Raw genomic sequence first — 23,499 nt, 5'->3', positions numbered from 1 at the left:
AAATCTGACAGTATTCGTACAAGCCAGAGTTCAACGGTCACTGCAACCAGTCCACTCACACTGATAGCAGGCACTGTTCCAGGGCTCACTACAGCCCTTGTTGCCATTTCAGCGTCACCTCAAATGGACCCACACCAAGGGACTCTCTTCCTCCTACCATTAGCCCCACCCCCCCCACCCATGGGAGAAAAATTTAACCACCAAAAGAAGTCACATTGAAAAAAAGTTTATTTAAAAAAGTTCTAGCAGCAAGAACAGTAACAAAACAAAAGGAGAGACGGACAAACAAAACAAGAAGGAGGCTGTGTCCTGTGGGACTTGTCTCCACTCTTTAATCGAGTTCTTTATACCGAGCAAACATGACTCTTCGCACAGCATCTCGGTAAGTCTCATTGGACTGTCTCTTGCTGGTTCTTCCTGGAGCTCCCACATTGGGACCCCTCATCCGGCTTTCAGTCTGTAAAACAAAGACAAACAATGAAGTGAGCTCTATGAATTAATTAGCCTCAGGGCTGGTCTTTGACTATAAGCATTTCTGGACTAGTAAGGAGCAGGATATAGGAGAATTTTTAAAGAATGCTTAATAAACAAACACTCAAGATGAATAAGGAGGGTGGCGATGCCATGATTTCAGGATACAGGATTCAACACCAGAAATGTGAGAAGCCCATCTCATATATGTGGCATTTTCAGACAGGGACTAAGACAACACAAAATGGAGAGGGTTCCCTCTTATCACCTTTTCTATCTTCTCTTCTTTTCCTTAAACATGAGGGGTGAGGCCCTTCATGGGACCCAGGACTAGTCTGTCATACAGAGTGAAGTAAGTCAGAAAGAGAAAGACAAATACCATATGCTAACACATATATATGGAATTTAAGAAAAAAAAATGTCATGAAGAACCTTCGGGTAAGACAGGAATAAAGACACAGACCTACTGGAGAACGAACTTGAGGATATGGGGAGGGAGAAGGGTGAGCTGTGACAGGGCGAGAGAGAGTCATGGACATATACACACTAACAAACGTAAGGTAGATAGCTAGTGGGAAGCAGCCGCATGGCACAGGGATATCGGCTCGGTGCTTTGTGACCGCCTGGAGGGGTGGGATAGGGAGGGTGGGAGGGAGGGAGACGCAAGATGGAAGAGATATGGGAACATATGTATATGTATAACTGATTCACTTTGTTATAAAACAGAAACTAACACACCATTGTAAAGCAATTATATTCCAATAAAGATGTAAAAAAAAGAAAAAAAAAGACTGACAGCCTTCGGGGCTTTCCTGGTGGCGCAGTGGTTGAGAATCTGCCTGCTAATGCAGGGGACATGGGTTCGAGCCCTGGTCTGGGAGGATCCCACATGCCGCGGAGCAACTAGGCCCCTGAGCCACAATACTGAGCCTGCGTGTCTGGAGCCTGTGCTCCGCAACAAGAGAGGCCCGTGCACTGCGATGAAGAGCGGCCCCCGCTTACACAACTAGCGAAAGCCCTCGCACAGAAACGAAGACCCAACACAGTAAAAATAAATAAAATAAATTAATAAACTCCTACCCCCGACATCTTCTTTTTTAAAAAAAAAAAAAAAGACTGACAGGCTTCTCAGCTCTCACGTTCTTTGCCAGCAGTGGTGAAAGCCCAGCTAATAGGCAAGGACATAGCTCTGGGCCACAGAATGAGAGGAAACTAAGTATATGCCAGGTTCATGTCACCCCTAACAAGATGGAAACCATTTCACCTCCTCTGCTGAAGCCAATCCAGGATGGCCATATCCGAGGCCTGCCCCCTTCCTCCAGCCAGTGGCCTGTTGGACACAGCCTCCTTTGCTGCTATTGTCGATGCCTTCTTTACCAACAGGCTTACGATCACTGCAAAAGAAGCATACATACTTAGACACCAGCACTTTCAAAGTGACATGCTTGTGAGCCCAATAAAAACCTCTGTCCTCTTGATTCAGATTTGCCTCCTCTTAAGAATATTAAACAGTATCTTTGAGTGCCTGCTATCTATGAAACTGGCTTTGTCCTGAGGATACAGAGATGACCAAGACCTGACTCTGTTCATGGGGAAGGATGTGAGAAGGATAATATGTGAATAGATGCTTACAGCACATTGAAGAGCTCAGCCATGGATGTAGCAACAGTATATACCTACTATGGAAATACAAACAGGGAACACAAACCTGAAGGGGCATCAGCAAAAATGAGGAATTCTAACAGGAGGGTATACCTGAACTGGGTCTTAACAAATGAGGAGGTTGTGAGCTAGAAAAAGCATGGGAGGAAAGGAGGACACAAGCAAGGAGAAGTGAAAGAATACAATTTGTCCAGAGGAAGAGTGGCAGGAATTGATAAAAGGCTGCTTGAGCCAGATTGTGAAAAGCCTTGAACATCATGCTAAATCATGACTCTGTACTTCATACTTCAGGCAAAGAATCTCTAGAACCCAGGCCTCCCTTTAGGCAAGGTATATGTTCACAAAAAGGCTAGTTTTAGGAGATTTCTGTTTATAAAGGTCATTTTGATGGTAGGGTAGAAAGACTGAAGAGCAAAGATGGGGAGTAAGCAGTCCAGTTTGGAGGTGAGCTAGGAATTGGGGCAAGGCTTAATTATGGATGTGGCCACTAACGATACAGAGGATAAAGGAGGAAGATTGGGACAGACCAGGTAGACCATGATGCGATGATGTTACTACTCTGAAATAGGAATACAGCAGGTTTAGCAGGACTGGACTAGAAAATAATGTGGAATATAATATTGAGTAATTGTTTAGTGTGAGGAGGCTGAGGAGTGGCCAAGAGGATATGCCCAGAAGGTAAACAGAAATAATGATTTTGAGCTCAGAAAACAGAAATGACTTGAGATGGAGCCATAGGACTTGTTAGCCTGTGAGTGGTGGCTAAAGCCTTGGGTACCGTAGGCAGTCCAAGTCAAGAGGATGGAGGAGCAAGAATAAAGGAAAACTGAGGGCAGAGTCCTGGAGAATATCTGGAATAACCCAGAAAAGGAAGAGGAGCAGGAGAGAAGACTTAGAAGGAGGAGAGCCAGTAGAATGTGATGTGATGAGTGCTGAGAATAGAGAGGCATCTCTTTCTACACCCAGCTACACCCAACTGACTCAGGGCTAAGGTGCTCTTCCTCCTCCTGGCTGACTCCTTCAGTTTTGTCATCGTTCAGTGTATTTCAAATTGCAGAGAATGACCCAATGGGATGCTACATTGATTAAGTGGTCCCAACTTAGCACTTCTTACAAATGCGAATAGAATAGACTAAAATAAAAATGTCGGTGTTTATTGCACAGTAAGGAAGTATTTTTCATGAAGATTTCTTTTTCAGTTATTTACACACATACATATATTCTGGGCCATGATTCAAAATAATCTCTTATTGAGGGCTGTGAACAAATAAGTTGGAATGCCAGAGCCCCAGACCCCACCTAGACTTCTTAGGGGACTTTCTCCATCAATTATCTCCCCTTTCCCCACAGGCATACTCTACCCTCGTTACTAGTTCTTTTGCTTACCAATGTAGAGACTTGTTCAAGTTTCACTAGATCAATACCCTGCCTAAAACCATTTCATAACCTCCCACTGCCCTAAGACAAAGTCTTAGCAAGGTGTTAAAGGAGCATGAACTTCAAGAACTGGACTGTGTCTGTTGAGCCAGCCTCATCTCCTTGTCACTCAACCACTTATCTTCAGTGTTCAGCCCATCAAGCTACTTACAGCTTCTCAAATGCATCATGACCTCTCTCTCTTTCATCCATGAAGCATGCAGTTCCCTCCAATTGAAATGCCCTCCCCTTCTCCACCGGATTTCTGTGTCTGCCCTACAAGACAAAGTACCACCTAAGCCTTCCTATTCTCTGTTCAGACAGTCAAGGATAATACGTGTCTTGTCCACATGAATATTCCTTGCCCTTGGTGCAGTACCTGTACACAGTGGGCTATCAGCAAATTCTGTATAACTCTGGACTCACAACTTGGGAGCTCTCTGACAAGAAACAAGCACAGGAAGCTAGAGATCATATATTTCTATCAGCAGCCAACCATTTATTCAGCACCTAATGTGTGAGAATGGAGGTTCCCTAGAGAAAAAAGTCCAAGAGTGTGACATTCTTATCAGGCTAATACGGAGGTACAGTGTTACTGATGAGGAGAGAAAGGGTTCCCAACTATAGCCACTCCAGCCCTGGTTTTGAGCAGCTAAGCAGCCAGTGATTCTTACATGCAAACATACATATTCCCTGTGTTAAGACAGGTGGTAAAAAGGCTGGGGTGAACTTCATGCTCAAGAGTTCAGACAGAACCTGCTCCCGATAACCTCACTCCCCGAGAGAGAAAAAGGCAGCATGTTAAAGAAAGTGATGGTTTCATCATTAGGCTTGAGACCTAGGCTGAGTGAAGAGTTTCTAGCTTACCTGTCAGTTTCCCTGGAGTATTTAATTCGTTTCCTTTCTGGAGAATCAAAAGATTGGAGCTTTTCCCTGCGATCATTTCCTCTTTCTTTAAACCTTCCCTGTTGGTAAGCAGAAGAACAGATCTGAGACTCCCATCTGAGGGGGTGGGAGAGTGCGAAAGCTTCACTTTATTCCCGATATTTCTTCTAATGTGAAGGGATTCAACTGGTAACTCCTGGAATCTCTCATTCCTTCAAACATTCTTCTTGAGAAAGTAGTGGCTTCTCTAACTGGTAAATTTGGGAAGAAGAGGCTATCTTTTCCTCTTCTGAGGAGGAGGTGCTCTCCAATACGCCTCCACAGGTGGATTCTTGACCGTCACATAAGACCTGTCATGGGCCAGTGAAGCCTGTAGCTGGGTAAGTGAGTCTGCCTAATTGGTCTAGATAGCAAGTCCATTTGCCTCTCACTCTAAGCTACTTCCTCCAACTTGGCCTTTAACAGTAAAAGATGCTATTTCAGCAGCCCTATCCAACACTCCTTCATTGATTTTAAAAGCTGGGCAGGAAAGAGGAATGTTATTTCACCTACCCAAAGACCCTAACATCACCTTTAAAAAAAGCAACTTTACTAAGGTATAATTTATAAACTATAAAATGTACCCACTTTAATGTAGTTTGATGAGTTTTGAGAAATATATACACCATCTTTTGGGGCTTCTTCGTTCTTTATCTTCAGCACAGCCTACAAATGCTACACCAGAAAGCAAAAAGAGTTGGGGGTCAAGGGAGTAACAAGTCACCAAATCTTACCTCCCGTTCTCTCCTCTCCAGATAGGCTAGCTCCTGCTCAGACTGTTTTATCTTCCGATGGATTTCCAGGTTTTGCTGAGAAGAGAGGAAATTCTATGAGTGTAGGTCTAAAAAAAGTGGTCCTAGAAATGCTCTAGGCCTTTCCTGATAGCTGCTCTAGGACTGTAGCTCCTTTCACTGACCAACCCTCCCAAGTGATCACGGCACCATGCAAGCAACAATCCCTAACTGGTCTTGCGTTAGGCTCACCAATGGGAACCCAGGTTCTAACACTGGCTTGTCACATAGATTAGTTACATGTTGTGACACAAGACAGAATTTTATCCTACTTCTCTCCAAAGTGTAGAAGACACAAATCTGGTTTATATCTCTTTACCTAAGGTAAAAATGGGAGAGGGGAATCTGACTACACCAGTGAAGAAAACCAAATGCCCACATGCTCTGCCTACCACCACTACCACCTGCCATCCTCAGACACTATTCTCTGTGGGCACTATTCAAGCCCACAGAGAAACAGGAAAAGGAACTCCAAGGTCACAAATGAACAGATTTCTCTGAGAGTCCTGTACTCCTTGAGGGTCCTACACTCCTGAAGCGTGGCTCCTTCTGGCATACATAAGAAACTTAAGGTGTCCAGAGCAGCTCTTGTACAGAAAGGGGATTCTTTGCATTGGATTACTGCAAGGAAAGGAAAAGTGCTATAGTCCACGTTCCACTGTCCCAGGGCTAGTTCAGTTTGTGGATTCATCAGACCTCTGGCTCCTCTTTCCTGACAACAACTTTTTAATCTCTTTAGCAATTTATTAGCACTTTCATAAGAGAGCTGAATTTTAAATGTTTTGTCTGATGACTCAGAATTCCAGAAGGTCAAAGGAACTTGGAGGTAGTCTGTTGCAGGGGTTGTCAGAAGGAGCCTCTCAGAATCCTAGAAACTTTGCAGAGCCTCAACAGAGGCAGCTGGAAGAAGAGGTGTGCCTATCATGAAAGCAGAGCTTTTCAGCTTTTAGCTACATAGGACTTTGGGTTTTATATTGAGAGAAAGTCTAAATCTTATCCCCTCACGTGCTCTAGCAACATCTGCTGGAAAAGGAGTGTGAAAGAAATTACTTTATACTGAGAACACGAGTCCATCTAGGGGCTTTACTTGTCCAGAATTTGGCTCCTTGGCCAGTACATATAAATGAGAAGACTGCAAGGGAGGACCAATGTATGTCAGTTTAACACCCCAAGAATAGTTTTTGTGCCATGGCTTATAGCAATAACTCACTACATGAAGAGATGGCAGAATGTGACTCACCCTTGGGGAAAACCACACACTGTCAGAGCTAGATGGAACCAGGTGAAGCCACCAAGTATCAAAGAAGAAAAGGGCCTTATCTGAAGTCCAACTCTTAGGTTAATGGTAGAGCTAAGATGAGAAACCCAGCAGGTGAGTTTCCTTTTCCACGACCCCTTCTCCTCCTGTCTTCAGCACAGCTTCCACGTTTGGTGCCCCAGCCACAGCCATGATGCTTGCCTTGGGTCTACACCCTGAAGTTTTTTGAAGGTAGGCACCATCTTAATGTAGAGCAACTCATGAACAAAAGGTGGAGGAACAACTCATTTTTGTCTTTTTTTTTTTTTTTGGCCGCGCTTTATGGCATGTGGGATCTTAATTGCCCAACCAGGGATCGAACCTGCGGCCCCTGCAGTGGAAGGCGAAGTCTTAACCACTGGACCACAGGGAAGTCCCAGCAACTCATTTTTGAATTAAACTGATTTAATTAGAGGAGCTGGGGAAGATACAGGCTGAGGAGGACAGCATAAGCTTCTTTAGTCACTGTAATGCTCAACAGTGATAAAGAGTCAAAAGTTCGAAAGGTCAGGGCCCTTCCCTTAATACCTTGTGCAGGTCTGAAAGCTGCTGGTGTTTGCTCAGAACTTCTTTATTGGGAAACTGCCTTCTGCAGAGCAGACAAGCCAGTTTATTCCAGTCAGTGAGTTTGTCTTCTTCATTCTCCTTCTTGGTCAGCTCCTCCCGCTGCTGGGGCTGTGCTGTGCGGGGCTGTGGAGGAGGGGTCTGCTCCTCCTCCTCTTCCTCCTCATAGTCACTGTCTCCTCCATATTCACCCAGGAGGCCGATCAGTGGGTTTACCACTTTAGGCTGGTAGGAGAAGGCCAGGGATTAACGCAAACTCAACCTATATTTGGGGCCTGTTTTCTGGATATTCTGATATGGGCATCTCATTTCTTTTAGCCTGAATAATGAACTGGGTTCAAAACAGGCCCACTGACCATGCTGCTCATTTCCCAGATGGAAGCAACATGGCTCGAGCTTGACTGTTCTCCTTGTCCACTGAGATAAGCCAGAAAGTTTCCCTTAGGAGTGACTCTAGCAACAGAACAGTGATGAGAAGGAAGAGAAAGGGAAACTGACAGAGACCACAGGGAGAGTTTAAAAGTTACTTTTGAAGAGGCAGAGATAGCAACCACCTCCAAGTCACTGTAACCCATGGAGAAAAGGAAAGATAACTTTCATCAAGGCTACAGTAACTCCTAGAGCAAAAGAGATTTAGGAGATGGACTAAAAGCAACTGAAGGATAAACACTCAGGTAGACAGATTCAGTTCCTGAGTAAGGTAAAGACAAAGGCATGGTTAGGACAGATGTTATAGTGAACTGAATCAATAATGTAGAGCAGGCAAAAAGTATTTATCAGTAGCTTATAGGAAATGTTAAATAATGATGCATGATCACTGGCATATGATCAATCAAAATAAAAACAGAGGGTCTCTATTGTTATATATTTGTATTTAATCGAAATAACTTGTGATTAGATTGACACTATCACTTAAAGGCATCTAAAAAATGGGTACGAATGTTAGCATTGTTCACTCTGGCAGGCAAACTATAAAAATGACCATGCATGCACTCGACATCTAAGAGATTCTCATGCAGCACCAAAAGGTAGGAAACATCAGGGCCAGGAAAATAGGTTTCCTTGGTCATTTAGAAGAGAAGAATTAACAAGACCGAGATTCTAACTTAAAAAGGGCCAGTCTGGTGGGAATGTCACAAGGCAGAGGGAAAGAGGACAGATAACTGCCTCTGATTCTCCATCAATACCCCTATTAGCAGACAGGAAAATTTACCTCATGCTTATACTCAAGAAGAGTCTTGTCTGTGAGACACAGAGAGCTAAAGGACCAACACCAAAGTGAGGCATCAACCTTTGAACTTCCCTTCCCATTCGGAACCAGCCCCAGCCCTAGCCCAGTGCATCAGCTTAGCCTTACTGGTGGAGGACTCTCTTCCTTCTTCACAGTGGGAGGCAGAGGCTTCTTAAAGACATCTTCTGGGGGAGCTGTCCCCTCACTGGCATTTTCCTGAAACTGATCAAAATCCCAGATAATTTTTATTTTATTTTATTTTTTTTATTTATTTTTTTTTTTGCGGCACACGGGCCTCTCACTGCTGTGGCCTCTCCCGTTGCGGAGCACAGGCTCCGGACGCGCAGGCTCAGCGGCCATGGCTCACGGGCCCAGCCGCTCCGCGGCATGTGGGATCTTCCTGGACCGGGGCACGAACCCGTGTCCCCCGCGTCGGCAGGCGGACTCTCAACCACTGCGCCACCAGGGAAGCCCCCCAGATAATTTTTATATGATACTTATAAAAGCTGGGTTTAGAGTTAACCCTGTTGAAATGAGTCTGATTTTCCAAACCTCTTAATTTGTGAAATATCTGTAATGTTACTATAATGATTCCAAAATTAAAAAAAAAAACTTTAAAAACATCACATTTAGTATATATTGAGTGATTACTATATGTCAGGCACCAGATGATGCATTTATATACATTATCTCCTTCAGCCTTTACTATAATCCTTCTAAATAGGCATTAATATGCTCATTTTACAAATGATTGAGAATATGGTTAGAAAGAATAAGGGGCAAAAGCAGAATCCAAGTATTAAGCCAGGGGCTTCCCTGGTGGCACAGTGGTCGAGAATCCGCCTGCCAATGCAGGGTACATGGGTTTGATCCCTGGTCTGGGAAGATCCCACATGCCGCAGAGCAACTAAGTCCGTGCACCACAACTACTGAGCCCATGCTCTAGAGCCCATGAGCCATAACTATTGAGCCCATGTGCCACAACTACTGAAGCCTGCGTGCCCATGCTCCACAACGAGAGAAGCCACCGCAATAAGAAGCCTGCACACTGCAATGAAGAGTAGCCCCCACTCGCCGCAACTAGAGAAAGCCCGCACGCAGCAATGAAGACCCAACACAGATGAAAATAAATAAATTTATAAAGAAAACAAAAAAACCCCCACATATTAAGCCAGTATAACTTTAAAGTCTAAGTTTTCAGTGGTGATCATTTTGTAATGTATAGAAATTTTGAATCACTATGTTGTGAACCAAAACTAACATAGTGTTGTAGGGAAACAAAAGAAAAACATAACAAAACACCCAAACAAACAAACAAACTCAAAGAAAAAGAGATCAGATTTGTAGTTACCAGAGGCAGGGTGGGAGTAGGGGGTGGGGAAATTGGATGAAGGTGGTCAAAAGGTAAGAACTTCCAATTATAATATACATAAATACTAGACATGAACAGTGCTGTATGTTATATATGAAAGCTGTTAAGAGGATAAATCTGAAGAGTTCTCATCACAAGAAAAAAACATTTTTTTCCTTTTATTTTGTTTCTTTATGCGACAATGGATGTTCACTAAACTTACTGTGGTAATCATTTCATCATGTATGTAAGTCAAATCATTATGCTGTATACCTTAAACTTATACAGTGCTGTATATTAATTATATCTCAACAAAATTAGAAGAAAAAAGTTCTCAGACAGATTCTTTCTCTATATATATGTATCTGCATAAACACTAGTAGTATTAGAAGGGGGGGGGGGGAAGACAAGTTATGAATTAAGCCACAGGCTAATTCATCCATTTGCATTAATGCATAACTGGTGTCAGGGTGAATCAATATAATTCTTTGGAAAACAATTTGATTTTATGTCAGGAAATGTAAAAATGTTCATCATCTTTGTTCTTGAAAATTTATCCTAAGGAAGTAATTTAAAAAAGAAAAAATAAAATGTTAAATGCTGTATATTATAACAGAATAAGATTAGAAAGAAGAGACAAACAATGTAGGAATGATGAAGAAAACAAGGTCACAGTTTTACTATGAATTTTTACCATACAGGCATGGAAGTAATAAAGAGTATTATACAAACATGAAAAAATACTTATGATCAAATATAAAGTGAATAAAGAATAGAAAATGGTATCCCCTGCCTATAGAAGTGTGTATACGGAGTCAAGCACTGAAAAGGGATGTAGGAAAGTGAAACTGTGTGGAGCTGAGGTATTGGGGTTTGAGCTGAGCCACTTTGTTCCACCATCCACAGTTTCTGTATTTAGAAAAGAGAGTGACGACAGGCTGTAAGAGGCTAGTGGACTGCCTGTTTTTTTAGTAACTCTACACCTCAAACCCAGACCTCGTCTGTCTATGACTCTTTTCTTTTAATCTGTAATTATGTGGTGAAAAGGGAGCAGATTCACAAGTCATCTTACCCTTGTCACTCCTCGGTCTTTTTTCTCCTTGCTATCTCTTTTAGACGTTTCCTTCCTGCTGCTTGACTTTCCTTGACTGGTGGGTTTCTTTTCCTTGATGTCTTCTTCCTCAGGTGACCCAGGGTCCTGGGGCACATAGACTTCTTGCTGCAATACAGTTGGAAACAGTTAAGTCTACAGAACGTTTTACTTTCCCAGTAATTCCAGATCTAAGGAGCACAGTTCCCTTCTGAGGGAAAGAACAGCTCTCTCCCTCAAGCCTAAGAAGAGACCATATCAAACAATCGAAAACTCCACTTCAGGGGCCAGGATGTAGCAGACCACTCACTGTCCATTTTTCCAAGAACAGCACTGTTCTTGCCTGTAATGCCACAACGCATTGATTTTCTATATGTACAACAGTTAACATGAAGATTATCATCTTTAAAATCCACCTAAATAAATATAACTCAATATAAAACCTGGACTTTTTAAAACAAGAAGTAGACATGAGGTACACATAGTACAACAGTGGAGCAGCTGCCTTGAATGGAGAAATATTCAGCTTATATAGATCTAAACTTTTATACTTTTCATGTAATGAGCAACCAGAGAATACAGGGAATAAAACCTTCAAAGTAACAAATCACAGGTACTTTTCTCAAAAGAATCACTGACAAAATAACAAAGCCAAAAACTCACCTGGGTATTGGGGTCATAATAAGTTCCTGCCAAGGGGTCATAATAGTAGCCAGTAGCAGAATCATATATGTAGCAGTCAGATGAAGCTAGAGGGAATAAAACCAGAGCCAGTGTTAGTCCCTGTCCAATGAAGCCCTTGCTGGGGACTCATCAAGAACAATCTAAGAACGAGGCTGGCCAACCCAAAACAGTACAGAACCTGTAGACGATGCTCTCTGAGACATAACCCCTAGTCAACTGCATCTCTTGCCAACTTTGTGACCATGAAGATTTCAATGAATGAGTAGTCAAGCCAAAAAGAACAATAGAAATAAGACAAAGGTCACTCACACTGTTGTCCTTGTCGATTTGTATCTGAAGACCAGTCTGAATTTCTGCCACCTCCCCGCCTATCTCGGAAATATTTTTTACCCTATCACAGAAAGACAAGTTAAAATTATGGAACTTCTGATAGCCATTTACCTTAACAATTACCCACTAGAGAAAATTTAAGATCACTCTTTCAGTCACTTGAGGATTTTAATAGAGCACCCCCCAACTGCTAAAGCCTACCTGATAGTAGTGCATGTGGTCAGAATGGTCCCCAGAATCATTTCTGCAACAAACAATACAACATGTCTTGAGCCTGCTACCAAAAGCCACTTGAGGAGTGCCCAACCCTACAGATTTGCTGAGAAACTCTTTTCCCTCTTTTGTATGGAAAGGAACCAACCCAGACAGTAAGCAAGTCTGGTGATGCAGAGACTCCCGAGGGGAGGGGCAGTGGGACTCCTACAAAGCTATCGGCTGAAGCAAAACAGCAACTGAGTTGAGGGTGCCAGAGCAAGATCTGCCCCATCCCTGTAAGCTTGCCTCTCTGATGCAGCCATTTCCCAGTTACCACTCCTGGGTCAAGATGAATGAAGGAGTAAAGAAGAATAAGATTTCCCAGCACTATGGGGGTATGAACAAAGTCAAGACAGCATTTTCTTAGGATTCCAAGGGGCAAGCATATATTGCAATTTTTTCCCTGCACATCCAAGACTGTACCATCACCTGGGACCCAAAGATACCAGAGAATCAAGAGGGAAAAAACAGAAGTACCTAGTACTGCTATTTAAAGAGAAAAACAAAAACCTAGAGTCAGAACAAGGCAAGCTTCAGAAAAAGAAAACATACACACGTACCTGAAGCAACTCATACTGGGAAAGCACCACGTTTTACTACCTGTCTCTCCAGCCAGGAATAAGAGTTTCCTCCCAAAAACCTGAGTGGGGGTAGCACCCCTCTGCTTTACCTTCGTTTTCCAGTGGCCAGGTTTACAGCTACCATCTTCCCATCAATGCTAAATGGTGGATCAAGGTTCTGCAAGATCTTCACTACGCGAAGAGCTTCCTGGGGAAGCAAAGACTCATTTGAACCCAAAGAGGGAAAAGGACATGTCCCTTGAAAGAAAACTGAACATGGATTTTCCTTCTCAAAAGAAAAATTTCTAGGGCTTCCCTGGTGGCGCAGTGGTTGAGAGTCCACCTGCCGATGCAGGGGACACAGGTTTGTGCCCTGGTCCGGGAAGATCCCTCATGCCGCGGAGCGGCTGGGCCCGTGAGCCATGGCCGCTGAGCCTGTGCTCCGCAACGGGAGAGGCCACAACAATGAGAGGCCCGCATACCGCAAAAAAAAAAGAAAAATTTCTAAACATTATGTTCTGGTCATAACTGTAATACTAAGAGCACACTGGCAAAAAAAGGCAACTCTTAATGAAGGGTTGATCAGAATAATGGTCAGAGTAGACATCAGTTCTTGGTATAAATTTCAGAAATTCAAATCCTCTTCTAGTCTGCAACTGTCATTGCATCAGATTCAGTTTACAAAGTCTCTTGTGATTTCTGAGCATGAAATCTAAGAAATATCAATGATTTTCATTGCTATCCTGTGAAATCTAAGAAATATCAATGATTTTCATTGCTATCCTCACATTACTTCCGTAGAAAAGGGCCCCACAACTAAAACTTCAAGCCACAAGAAATCTATTAAAGCAACACTTTGAGGAAAAAGAGGAAATGCTCTGTTTCCATCAAACATAAAACTGTCTGTGGCCAGGCAAAATGATTTTAAGAAATCAGAAAATTCACTAAAATCTTGAAAAGGTTTAGTCCTCAGATTTTCCACAAGTGACTAAGCTGTCACTTTATTTTAACTGGAAACTGTAAATGCCACAAGACAAAAATGGATCTGGAAAACCACTCAGAGTTCCAACTTTCAAGGGCAGTCATTTCACCTGAATGAACCCCAAGAAAAGAGTAAGAGGGGTTATGGTACCAAGTAGCAAATGAGAATTCCAAGATTAAAGTCCTTCAAACCTTCTGGAGGTTTCTATAGCCAGCCATCCCTGGCTGAGGTAGTAGGAGGTGAGGGATCCAGGGGGTGGGGGTGGTGGTGACGGATAACTACGACTCACCGCATGGGAGTCAAGGTCAATAAAGCCATAGGTGTGGCCCATGGGGCCTGTTCTGTTCTTGATGATACGGACGTTAGCAGTAGTAAGGCGGACGTAGGGCTCCAGCACTTCCACTATCACCTCAGGTGGAGTGGAACGATAGATGCGTTTTAGCATGATTGCTGAACAAACCAAGCACAAATGGGAGAGGAGAAAGGAGAGAGAGAGAAAGGTTTACATTTTTGAAGTCCTCAGAGCCTGAGTGTGTGTGTGTGTGTGTGTGTGTGTGTGTGTGTGTGTGTGTGTGTGTGTGTCTGTGTGTGTCTGTGTGTGTGTGTTTTTTTTTTTTTACTGCAGATGACTGCAGATGTTACCCTGCTCTACCAAGGCTGGTTCTATAACAAAATGCTAGTCAAATACTTCATATTTTTCTTCCCCAATACTTAGATATCTAAAGTTATGTTTTGCTGCATCTGAATAGCAACTTGCTATTTGGAAGATATAGATTACTTCAGAGAGGCCGGGAAAAGCAAGAGCCTCTTCAATCAGGCCGAGCAGTTTTACTAGGGTGTAGGAAGCTGCTGGTCCAGAGCCACAACACAAGCAATCTATGTTCCAACCACAGTGGTCACGGTCTGGTACATGCCCCAACAAACCACTTACTTTTGCTTTCCCCATCCTGGCGTGTCTCCCCAGACCATGGCTCCTTCTCTCGGTCTCTTCGGAAGGTGAGCCCTTCCCTCCGCGAAGGAGGGAGATACCTTTCTGCTTCTCTCTTTTGATGTCCCAAGCGTGGTTCTTGTCCTTCTTCTCGCTTCTTGGGTTCAGATTCCTTATCAGCTGACCTTGGTTGGCTGGGTTGTTTTTCTGACGGTACTGGTATGGATGTTTTCTGAGGCTGAGGGTAGGTTATTAATTCTTGCTTGGCCTCTGTCGCTAGAGGAACAGAACAGAAAGAGAATCTCCAACAGGTTTTATCCCCCCAAACACTGTGATTCCTCCTTACCTGCCACCAAATACTTATACTGGAATGCTTTTATTTTGTTTTGTTTCGCTGCACCACGTGGCATGAGAGATCTTAGTTCCCCGACGAGGGACTGAACCTGGGCCATAGCAGTGAAAGCACCAAGTCCTAACCACTGGACCACCAGGGAATTCCCTGGAATAGTTTTAAAAGTCAAAGAAATACCTACAAAAAAGTCCTCTGACAGACTTTAAGCATGGCTAATAAGACAGCATATAAAATAGTTAACAGAAGAAACTACCCAGTATTTAAAAAATTTAATCTTACGAGTTTTCTATCACTTCCCCAACATTTAAATCTTTCATGAGACCCTGATCTTTATTATTATAACCAATGATAGAACAGATCTGGGGACAAAATTACCAAAGATATGGCCCTTGCTAGAAGTTTGCTAGAAACACTTATCTCAAACGTGTATGGCTAGGGGCCTTGCTTCTTCCAGTGTTACGGTACTAAGATAGCTGCTCAAATTCTGTAGAACCAGACACCCTATTCTCCGGCGAAGCTAAGAAGAGACCTACCTGCACACAGCTCATTTATATGCAAATAATTACAATGGGCAAATGTCCTTCAAAATATAAATGACTCATTTCAAATCTCTTTCTAAAGCAGGATAATTTTTCCAGTTAATTGGAGGTATTTCTGCAATTAATTCATTCTTAGAGGAAGTCATGAGGCTCAAAAAGACATTCTATGGGAGCAGTGTAGAGATTACTTAACAGCAGTGACAGGCAACCAATGAATACTTGCTATGTATGTTTCCATGTTAAAGTTGTTTCAGCCATCTTAGTGGTATGGTGCTCAAGGGTTTTTATAAACCATCTGTTCATTTGTTAGAGTAGACTGAGAAAGAAGTCTTTCTTGAGGGAAAAAGTACAATTTTGCCTAATTGAAGTAATATAACAAGCTAAAAATCTCCAACCTGTCCATGGGGAAGTTATTTACTCACCTTCCCATATGCTGGTTTGGTCTCTAGAGCATGTAGAGCCTTCCCCAAAGATTTTCAGAACACCTGCTTCACAGCCCTCACTAGAGAGTAGAATCTCCACTATAGGCCAAAAGCCCAGCTAAGGAATTCTTTGTAGGCATGCTAAGTTCTAGCCTTGGAACAAACAGATCTTTCAGAAGACTAACAGGATCCCAGCACTGAACTGTATTTTATGGTCATGCACTAGCTTTCCTTACAGAATAATATCAGAAAGAGGCACATAACAGTCATTGTTATAGGACTATTGTTACAGATGCCTTTGACACACTCTTCAAGGTTGTTTACCTACAGGTTCTCAGGAGAAATTAACTTTAAAACCAAGTTACTGAGAAGCTGTTAGGTTTATTACTCTATAAAAATAACACAAACCCTCAATCCTGATTATTGTCTCTTGTTTATATTTTTACTGTTACTTTAACAAATGTTTTTGTGTTGAAGATCCTCAAATGTTTAGAACGTAAATGAGAAAATAATAACAATAGCAAATTATTCCCAATAACTTCAAAGAAGCTGGGGTAGGGTGGGTGGGGTGTCCACATGGACTAATGCCATGTAGACTCCTTCTCAGTCTAATATCCTTAAAATGTATTCTGAGTAACAATACTACTGACATCTGGTCAGCTGTGTTATGGATAAGGAGCCCATAACCCATCTCATTCCCCTGGCAGAACTCTGAGATCCAAAACGATTTACTAACAGGTCACACGAAGTTAGCTATCACACTGCACTTTTAAGAGCTTTACAGATCATCTTGTATTTAGGGATGATCACTCTTTGAAGCCAAGGAAAGCATGAAATTTGTTTTGCTCAGTGCACAAAATAAAAACTACCACCTCCATCTCTACCACCACTCACCTTCCCTTGGGCACTTGCAGAATGAACATGAAGATCGGTGTCCACCAGTGCTGGCCTTACACTACAAGGGAAAGGAAAAGAATTCAAATTGACCAAAAAAAAATTTTTTTTTTAAATCTTACTTACATCCAACACAGCAACAACTGCCAAAAAATGAAAGAAATAAGCCATATCCCAGATCACCTTAAAACCTTATCAGTCTGATGTCTTCCACTCATCAGAGCTGACGTGGACTCTGATGAGCTGGTGTTTGAGAGCTGCCTCTAACAGGGTATATGGACCTTGGAGCAGCCCCAAATGCTTTTGCTCTGGACAAGGATTTCTACAGGAAGTAAACTTGACTAAGAAGACTGGACTATTAAGTGGTTTATAGGATATACTGCCCTAAAGCTGTTACCACTCAGTCTGCATCCAAAATTTGATCCTGAACTGGTTATGACAACCCTATTCAGGCTTGGCTGGAACTGAGAAGAATCCAGTGATCAATTCCTTTCTCAAACACTGATTTTAAAAAGGGCACAGAAGGAGGAGGATGATCCATAAGTAGTGTCTCTGGCAGCTATTCTGAGGATGTTAAAAGGAAAAGTTACATTCACTACCCTAGAACAAGGGAAGAGACACTTTGCATTGTGAGTGTAGTTCTTCTTATCTGAACCTATGAACAAATAGGCAAGTCTATCATTGCCCAACCCCAAACACAGCCCCAAACCTGAACTTTTGCCACTGAGCTCAGAGTGTTAGAAGGGCAGAGTTGACTGGTAAGAAACCAAAAGAGCAGGAACCATGAAAAGGATTCTATGAGTAGGGTCTTGTAGGTTGAGTAAAAGAATACCAAATGGAGGAGGAGAGAATAATAATAAAAGCAGCAGCAGCTAATGATTAAACAGCACACAGCATGTACTGGGCTTACTTTACATGTGGTCACTTGCTGATCCAAACAACTATTATCTCCCCAATTTGTAGATAATGAAACTGAGGCCTGGAGAGGTTAAGTCACTTGAGCAAGGTGATTAAAGTCAATTACTTTATTGTTCCCTTCTCTGTAAGCAGATCATACACACAGCCCTGCCCACTGTCAAGTGACTGTGGTGCCTCCCTGTAGGGTGAGTGACTTCACTGTCAGCCTTGCCACATGTCTTGCTTTGGTCAATGGAGCATGAGTGAACGTGATCTACACAGGTCTGGTAGAAGCTTTAAGAGCCAATGCTTGTGTAGATGAGCGTCCTGTTCTTTCCCTTGGCCAGGAGTCCCGATGCAGGACTAACTCCTTCCACCTGGGTCCCAGACTGAGCAGCCAAGCCGAACTGCAGCAACTGCCCACAGCCCCTGGACATGTAATGTGAGCGAAGAATATGTTTGTCAATGTAAATCACTAGGATTTCAGGGCTATTTGTTATTACAGTTGGCCCTCCATATCCACAGGTTCCACATCTGCAGATTAACCAACTACAGATCAAATATATTTGGGGGAAAAAAATTCCAGGAAGTTCCAAAAAGCAAAACTTGAATTTGCCACATGCCGGCAGCTATTCACATAGCATTTACATTGTATTATCTACTATAAGTAATCTAGAGATGATTTAAAGTACACGAGAGGATGTGCCTAGGTTATGTGCAAATACTACATCATTCTATACAAGAGACTTGAGCATCTGTGGATTTTGATATCAGCAGGGTGTCTTGGACTCAATCCCCCACAGATACCATTGGATGACTGTACAGCAGAGCTGTAAGTGGGGGAATCAGGATCCTAACCTGAGTAGGTATAATTTAAATACCATAAAATCCATCAGTTTTAAGTGTCCAATTCAATGATTTCTAGCATATCTATAATACAATCATCACCATAATCTAACTTTAGAACATTTTCTTCATCCCCAAAAGAAACCTGGTGGAGTCATCTCCCATTCTCACCCCCAGTCCTATAGAATTAATCTTTTGCGTCTGGCATAGTCTTTTCCCAGTTCATTCATGTTGTAGCACCTATCAGTACTTCATTCCTTTTTACTGCTAAATAGCATTCCACTGTATGGCTATACCACATTTTGTTTATCCATTCATCAGTTGATGGGCATTTGGGTTGCTTCTACTTTTTGGTTATTATGAGTAATACTGCTATGAATTTTTTTAAAAGTCAGTGCATTTCACATCAGGCCAAAGATCACATATGCAGGGTTGGCACCTCAACTCTTCCAGAAAAGCACAAAAATTACAAAGTATCTCTGAAACAGCTGAACAAGTGGCCTGCCATTTTAGGGAACAATTTAACCAAGCTATTCTGTTCTTTCAAGCAACAGCCTTGGCAACAGCTACATAATTCTGATGTCAGATATTAACATTTTTGTCTGCTGGTTAACAGAAAATAGAGTTCAAAACTTTCCCTTTAATTCTAGCTCCCTCCACCTCTTGATTATAAAATAAACAATACGTGTGCATTATAGCTAATAATGGAAAGTTTAAGAGACAGGGGAAAATCACTCATAATTCTAAGACGTAGAGGCAGTCACTATTAAAATGCAAAATGTTCTCAAAATTCTAATGGCCTTTTTTGCAGAAATGGAAAAGCAGATCCTCAAATGTATATGAAATTGCAAGGGACCCTGAGTAGCCAAAACAGTTTTGAAAAAGAAGAACAAAATCGAAGGACTCACACTTCCCGACTGCAAAACTTACTAAAGAGTTACAGTAATCAAAACAGTGTGGTGGGTTTCCCTGGTGGCGCAGTGGTTAAGAATATGCCTGCCAATGCGGGGGACGCGGGTTCGAGCCCTGGTCTGGGAAGATCCCACATGCCGTGGAGCAGCTGGGCCTGTGTGCCACAACTACTGAGCTCTCACGAGCCACAACTACTGAGCCCTCATGAGCCACAACTACTGAGCCCACATGCTGCAACTGCTGAGGACCGCGTGCCTAGAGCCTGTGTGCCACAACAGGCAAAGCCACCGCACCAGAGCCAAGAGTGCCCCTGCTCGCTGCAACTGGAGAGGGCCCATGCGCAGCAACGACGACCCAACGCAGCCAAAACCACAAAAACAGTGTGGTACTGGCATAAGGATAAAAATATAGATCAACAGAATAAAACTGAGAGTCTACAGAAATAAACCTATACATCTATGGTCAAATGATTTCCAACAAGAGTACCAAAACCATTCAACGGGGAAATAATAGTTAATTCAACAAATGGTGCTGGGAAAACTGAATATCCACATTCCAAAGAATGAAACTGGACCCTTACCTCATAGCTGGAACAAAAATTAACTCAAAATAGACCAAAGATCTAAATATAAAAGCCAAAACTATAAATTTCTTAGAAGAAAACATACGGATAAGTCTTCAAGACCTTGGCTTTGGCAATGGTTTCATGACACCAAAGGACAAGCAATAAAAGAAAAAAAAATAGGGGCTTCCCTGGTGGTGCAGTGGTTAAGAATCCGCCTGCCAATGCAGGAGACACAGGTTTGAGCCCTGGTCCAGGAAGATCCCACATGCCGTGGAGCACCTAAGCCCGTGCACCACAACTACTGAGCCTGCACTCTAGAGCCCATGAGACACAACTACTGAAGCCCGCGCTCTGTAACAAGAGAAGCCACCGCAATGAGAAGTCCGCGCATCCCAATGAAGAGCAGCCCCCGTTCACTGCAACTAGAGAAAGACCGTGCACAGCAACGAAGACCCAACACAGCCCAAGATAAATAAATATATAAATAAATTTTTTTAAAAAAAAATAAAAATAGATGAATTGGACTTTATCAAAATTAAAACCTTGTGTATCAAAGGACACTATCAAGCAAGTGAAAGACAACACACAGAATGGGAGAAAATATTTGCAAATCACGTATCTGATAAGGGATAAACATCCAGAAAATATAAAGAACTCTTACAACTTTTTCTTTTTTTTTTTTTTGGCCACACTGCACAGCTTGTGGGATCTTAGTTCCCCGACCAAGGATTGCCACTGCAGTCAAAGCACCAAGTCCTAACCACTGGACCACCAGGGAATTCCCAAGAACTCTTACAAATTAACAAGAAGACAGAGGGGAGGGATATATTGGAAGATTGGGATTGACAATACACACACTACTATATATAAAATAGATTAACTAATAAGGACCTACACTGTATAGCACAGGGAACTCTACTCAATACTCTGTAATGGCCTATATGGGAAAAGAATCTAAAAAAGAGTGGATATAAATATATGTATAACTGATTCACTTTCCTGTACACCTGAAACTAACACAACATTGTAAATCAACTACACTCCAAAAAAAAAAAAAAAGACAACCTAATCAAAAATGGACTTGAATAAACGTTTTTCCAAAGAAGATATACTAGTGGCTACAAACACAAGAAAAGATGCTCAACATCATTAGTCATTAGGGGAATGCAAATCATCATCATAATCATGATGATGAGATACTATTTCATACTCACTGGTGGTTGTGAAATAGTTTGATGGCTACTATCAAAAAAAAAAAGGAATATAACAAATGTTGGCAAGGATGTGGAGAAATTGGAACCCTCAGACACTGCTGGAGGGAATGCAAAATGGTGCAGCTGCTGTCTGTGGAAAACAGTTTATTGGTTCCTCAAAGAGTTAAAAAATGAAAAGTACCATATGACCCAACAATTCTACTCCTGGGCACTTCCAAAAGAACTGAAAACAGGTTTTCAAACAAAAATTTGCACATGAATATTCATAGCAGTCTTATTCTCAATAGCCAAGAAGTAGAAACAACTCAAATGTCCATCAACTGATGAACAGATAAACAAGATGTGGTATATCCATATAATATTATTCAGCCATAAAAATAAATGCAGTACTGATACACACTATAACATGGATGAACCTTGAAAACATGCTAAGTGAAAGAAGGCAGACACAAAAGGTCACATAATATATGGTTCTACTTACATGAAATGTTCAGAATAGGCACATTCATAGAGATAAAAAACAGAGTAGTAATAGTGGTTTCCAGAAACTGAGGGAAAGGGGAATGGGGAGAGACTGTTTAATAGATATGGGGTTTCCTTTTAGGATGATGAAAAAGTTCTAGAATTAGACAGTGTTGATGATTGCACTTCATTGTGAATGTACTTAAGGCTACTGAATTATATGCTTTAAAATGGTTAAATGGTAAATTTAATGTTATGTGTATTTCACCACCTTTTAAAAAATAGTTAAATGTTTTCCTAAATTGACAGCTTAAGGTACTACATCCATGAACTATGAATACTTTGGTCAATGACAATCATAGCTATTCAAATTGTATTCAAAAATGTAAGGCTAAAACTTTTACTTAATTTTATCAAGTTCTACAACATTTTTAATGAATCTTGGTTCAGAAACTTTATATAGATTTTTCAAATTTATTTTTGAAACTAAACAGTAGCAATGAAAAATGACAAAATATATTTTCATGCTCATTTGCAATCAAACTGGACTTCTAAAAAGAGTATAGCCTGGGGCTTCCCTGGTGGCGCAGTGGTTGAGAGTCCGCCTGCCAATGCAGGGGACACGGGTTCGTGCCCCAGTCCGGGAAGATCCCACATGCCGCGGAGCGGCTGGGCCCGTGAGCCATGGCCGCTGAGCCTGCGCATCCGGAGCCTGTGCTCCGCAACGTGAGAGGCCTACGTATCGCAAAAAAAAAAAAAAAAAAAAAAGAGTAGAGCCTAAAATCTTTATATATGCCATTCAAGAACAATATGAAGTTGAAGAGAGGAAAAATACCATGGTACCTAAAGTTCTATATTCTTGGAAACCCCTGAATATCCAAAAAAAATGTGTATCTCTCACAGAACCAGCCTCTTTATATACATCATTCCAAACACTAATAAATCCTCTTTACCCCAGGAAGGGTAACTGGGGAGAGGTTATAAGTCAAGGGACTGTTTTTCTTTCAGTTTGTAATCAACAGAAAGCATGGCATATGTCCTTGGGAAAAGGTCTCCAACTACAGACCCAGAACCCTCTATGGCCACAGGCAGTAGCTGGGAAGCAGAAATTATAGATGATCTTGCCCTGACCTCCAGTTCATCTGAAGTGAACCAAGGAAGAAGAGCTTTGCCCTTGGCAATGCATACTACACCAGGCAGCATTCCTGTAGACATGGAGGAGCTGTGATGCTGGATCCTTACTTCTAAGGAGAGGAATTCTTGGCACTTACCCGTTTGCAGTACCAAAAATCCAGGCTTGGTACATACTCAAGGGTGACCTCTTTGTCATGGATCATTAGAGTTCCCTGTAAAGACAAAGACAGAAGCCATTAACATTAACCTTTGGAGAAACAAAGAGACAGGAAAGCACAGAGAGCCTTTCCAGTCCCTAAGTTGAAACATTTTACAAAGAGTGGGCTTATTCATCAGCAAAAGGAAATGGCTGTTATAAGCCACAGACTTGGGACAGTGTGGCAGAGCAAGCTTAAGCTTAGGGAAAGGGAATGGGAGAAGGTGAAATCAGTCTTCAGCCTTGGCTCCTGTGGGTTGGGGCGCTGTCTTTGGGCAGGTTAGGCCCAGTCTACTCCTCCAGAGGTCATGTAGTCCCAGCACGTCCCCCACCTGGCTAGGGAGCTGGCACACTGTCAAGAAGCAAACTCTTTCCTTCTGAAGCACAGAGGCACAGGAGCCCTCTCAATTATCTTCTTTTCCATGGCTAACTCAAATCCCCTTGGTGAGGTAGTATGGGCTCTTAACTTTGGTGCCTGAAAACTTTTTTTGCAATACTGCTGCATGGCAAAAGCACCAAAAGAAAGAGGT

The 23,499-nt window shown here is 42.2% G+C and overlaps 1 protein-coding gene across 4 annotated transcripts in view; it reads right to left on the bottom strand.

Moving 5' to 3' along the window:
* Positions 1–216: 216 nt before the first annotated feature.
* RBM6 (RNA binding motif protein 6) overlaps positions 217–23,499 on the bottom strand; it is a 107,445-nt gene continuing 84,162 nt past the window's right edge. For all 4 annotated transcript variants that reach the window (XM_060022531.1, XM_060022532.1, XM_060022534.1 and 1 more), the window contains 15 exons: positions 22,911–22,985; positions 16,744–16,804; positions 14,540–14,812; positions 13,898–14,058; positions 12,737–12,834; positions 12,013–12,055; positions 11,791–11,872; positions 11,461–11,546; positions 10,780–10,926; positions 8,483–8,578; positions 7,090–7,350; positions 5,208–5,282; positions 4,417–4,514; positions 1,736–1,865; positions 217–457 (listed from right to left, as the gene is read on the bottom strand). In XM_060022531.1, coding sequence (XP_059878514.1) covers positions 332–457; positions 1,736–1,865; positions 4,417–4,514; positions 5,208–5,282; positions 7,090–7,350; positions 8,483–8,578; positions 10,780–10,926; positions 11,461–11,546; positions 11,791–11,872; positions 12,013–12,055; positions 12,737–12,834; positions 13,898–14,058; positions 14,540–14,812; positions 16,744–16,804; positions 22,911–22,985 — 1,812 coding nt within the window. In that variant the 3' untranslated portion in view covers positions 217–331. The remainder of the gene's footprint in view (positions 458–1,735; positions 1,866–4,416; positions 4,515–5,207; positions 5,283–7,089; positions 7,351–8,482; positions 8,579–10,779; positions 10,927–11,460; positions 11,547–11,790; positions 11,873–12,012; positions 12,056–12,736; positions 12,835–13,897; positions 14,059–14,539; positions 14,813–16,743; positions 16,805–22,910; positions 22,986–23,499) is intronic.

The sequence above is a fragment of the Delphinus delphis genome, chromosome 10, assembly GCF_949987515.2.
Source record: "Delphinus delphis chromosome 10, mDelDel1.2, whole genome shotgun sequence".
Lineage (NCBI taxonomy): Eukaryota > Metazoa > Chordata > Mammalia > Artiodactyla > Delphinidae > Delphinus > Delphinus delphis.
This window is presented reverse-complemented; position numbering and strand designations above follow the sequence as displayed.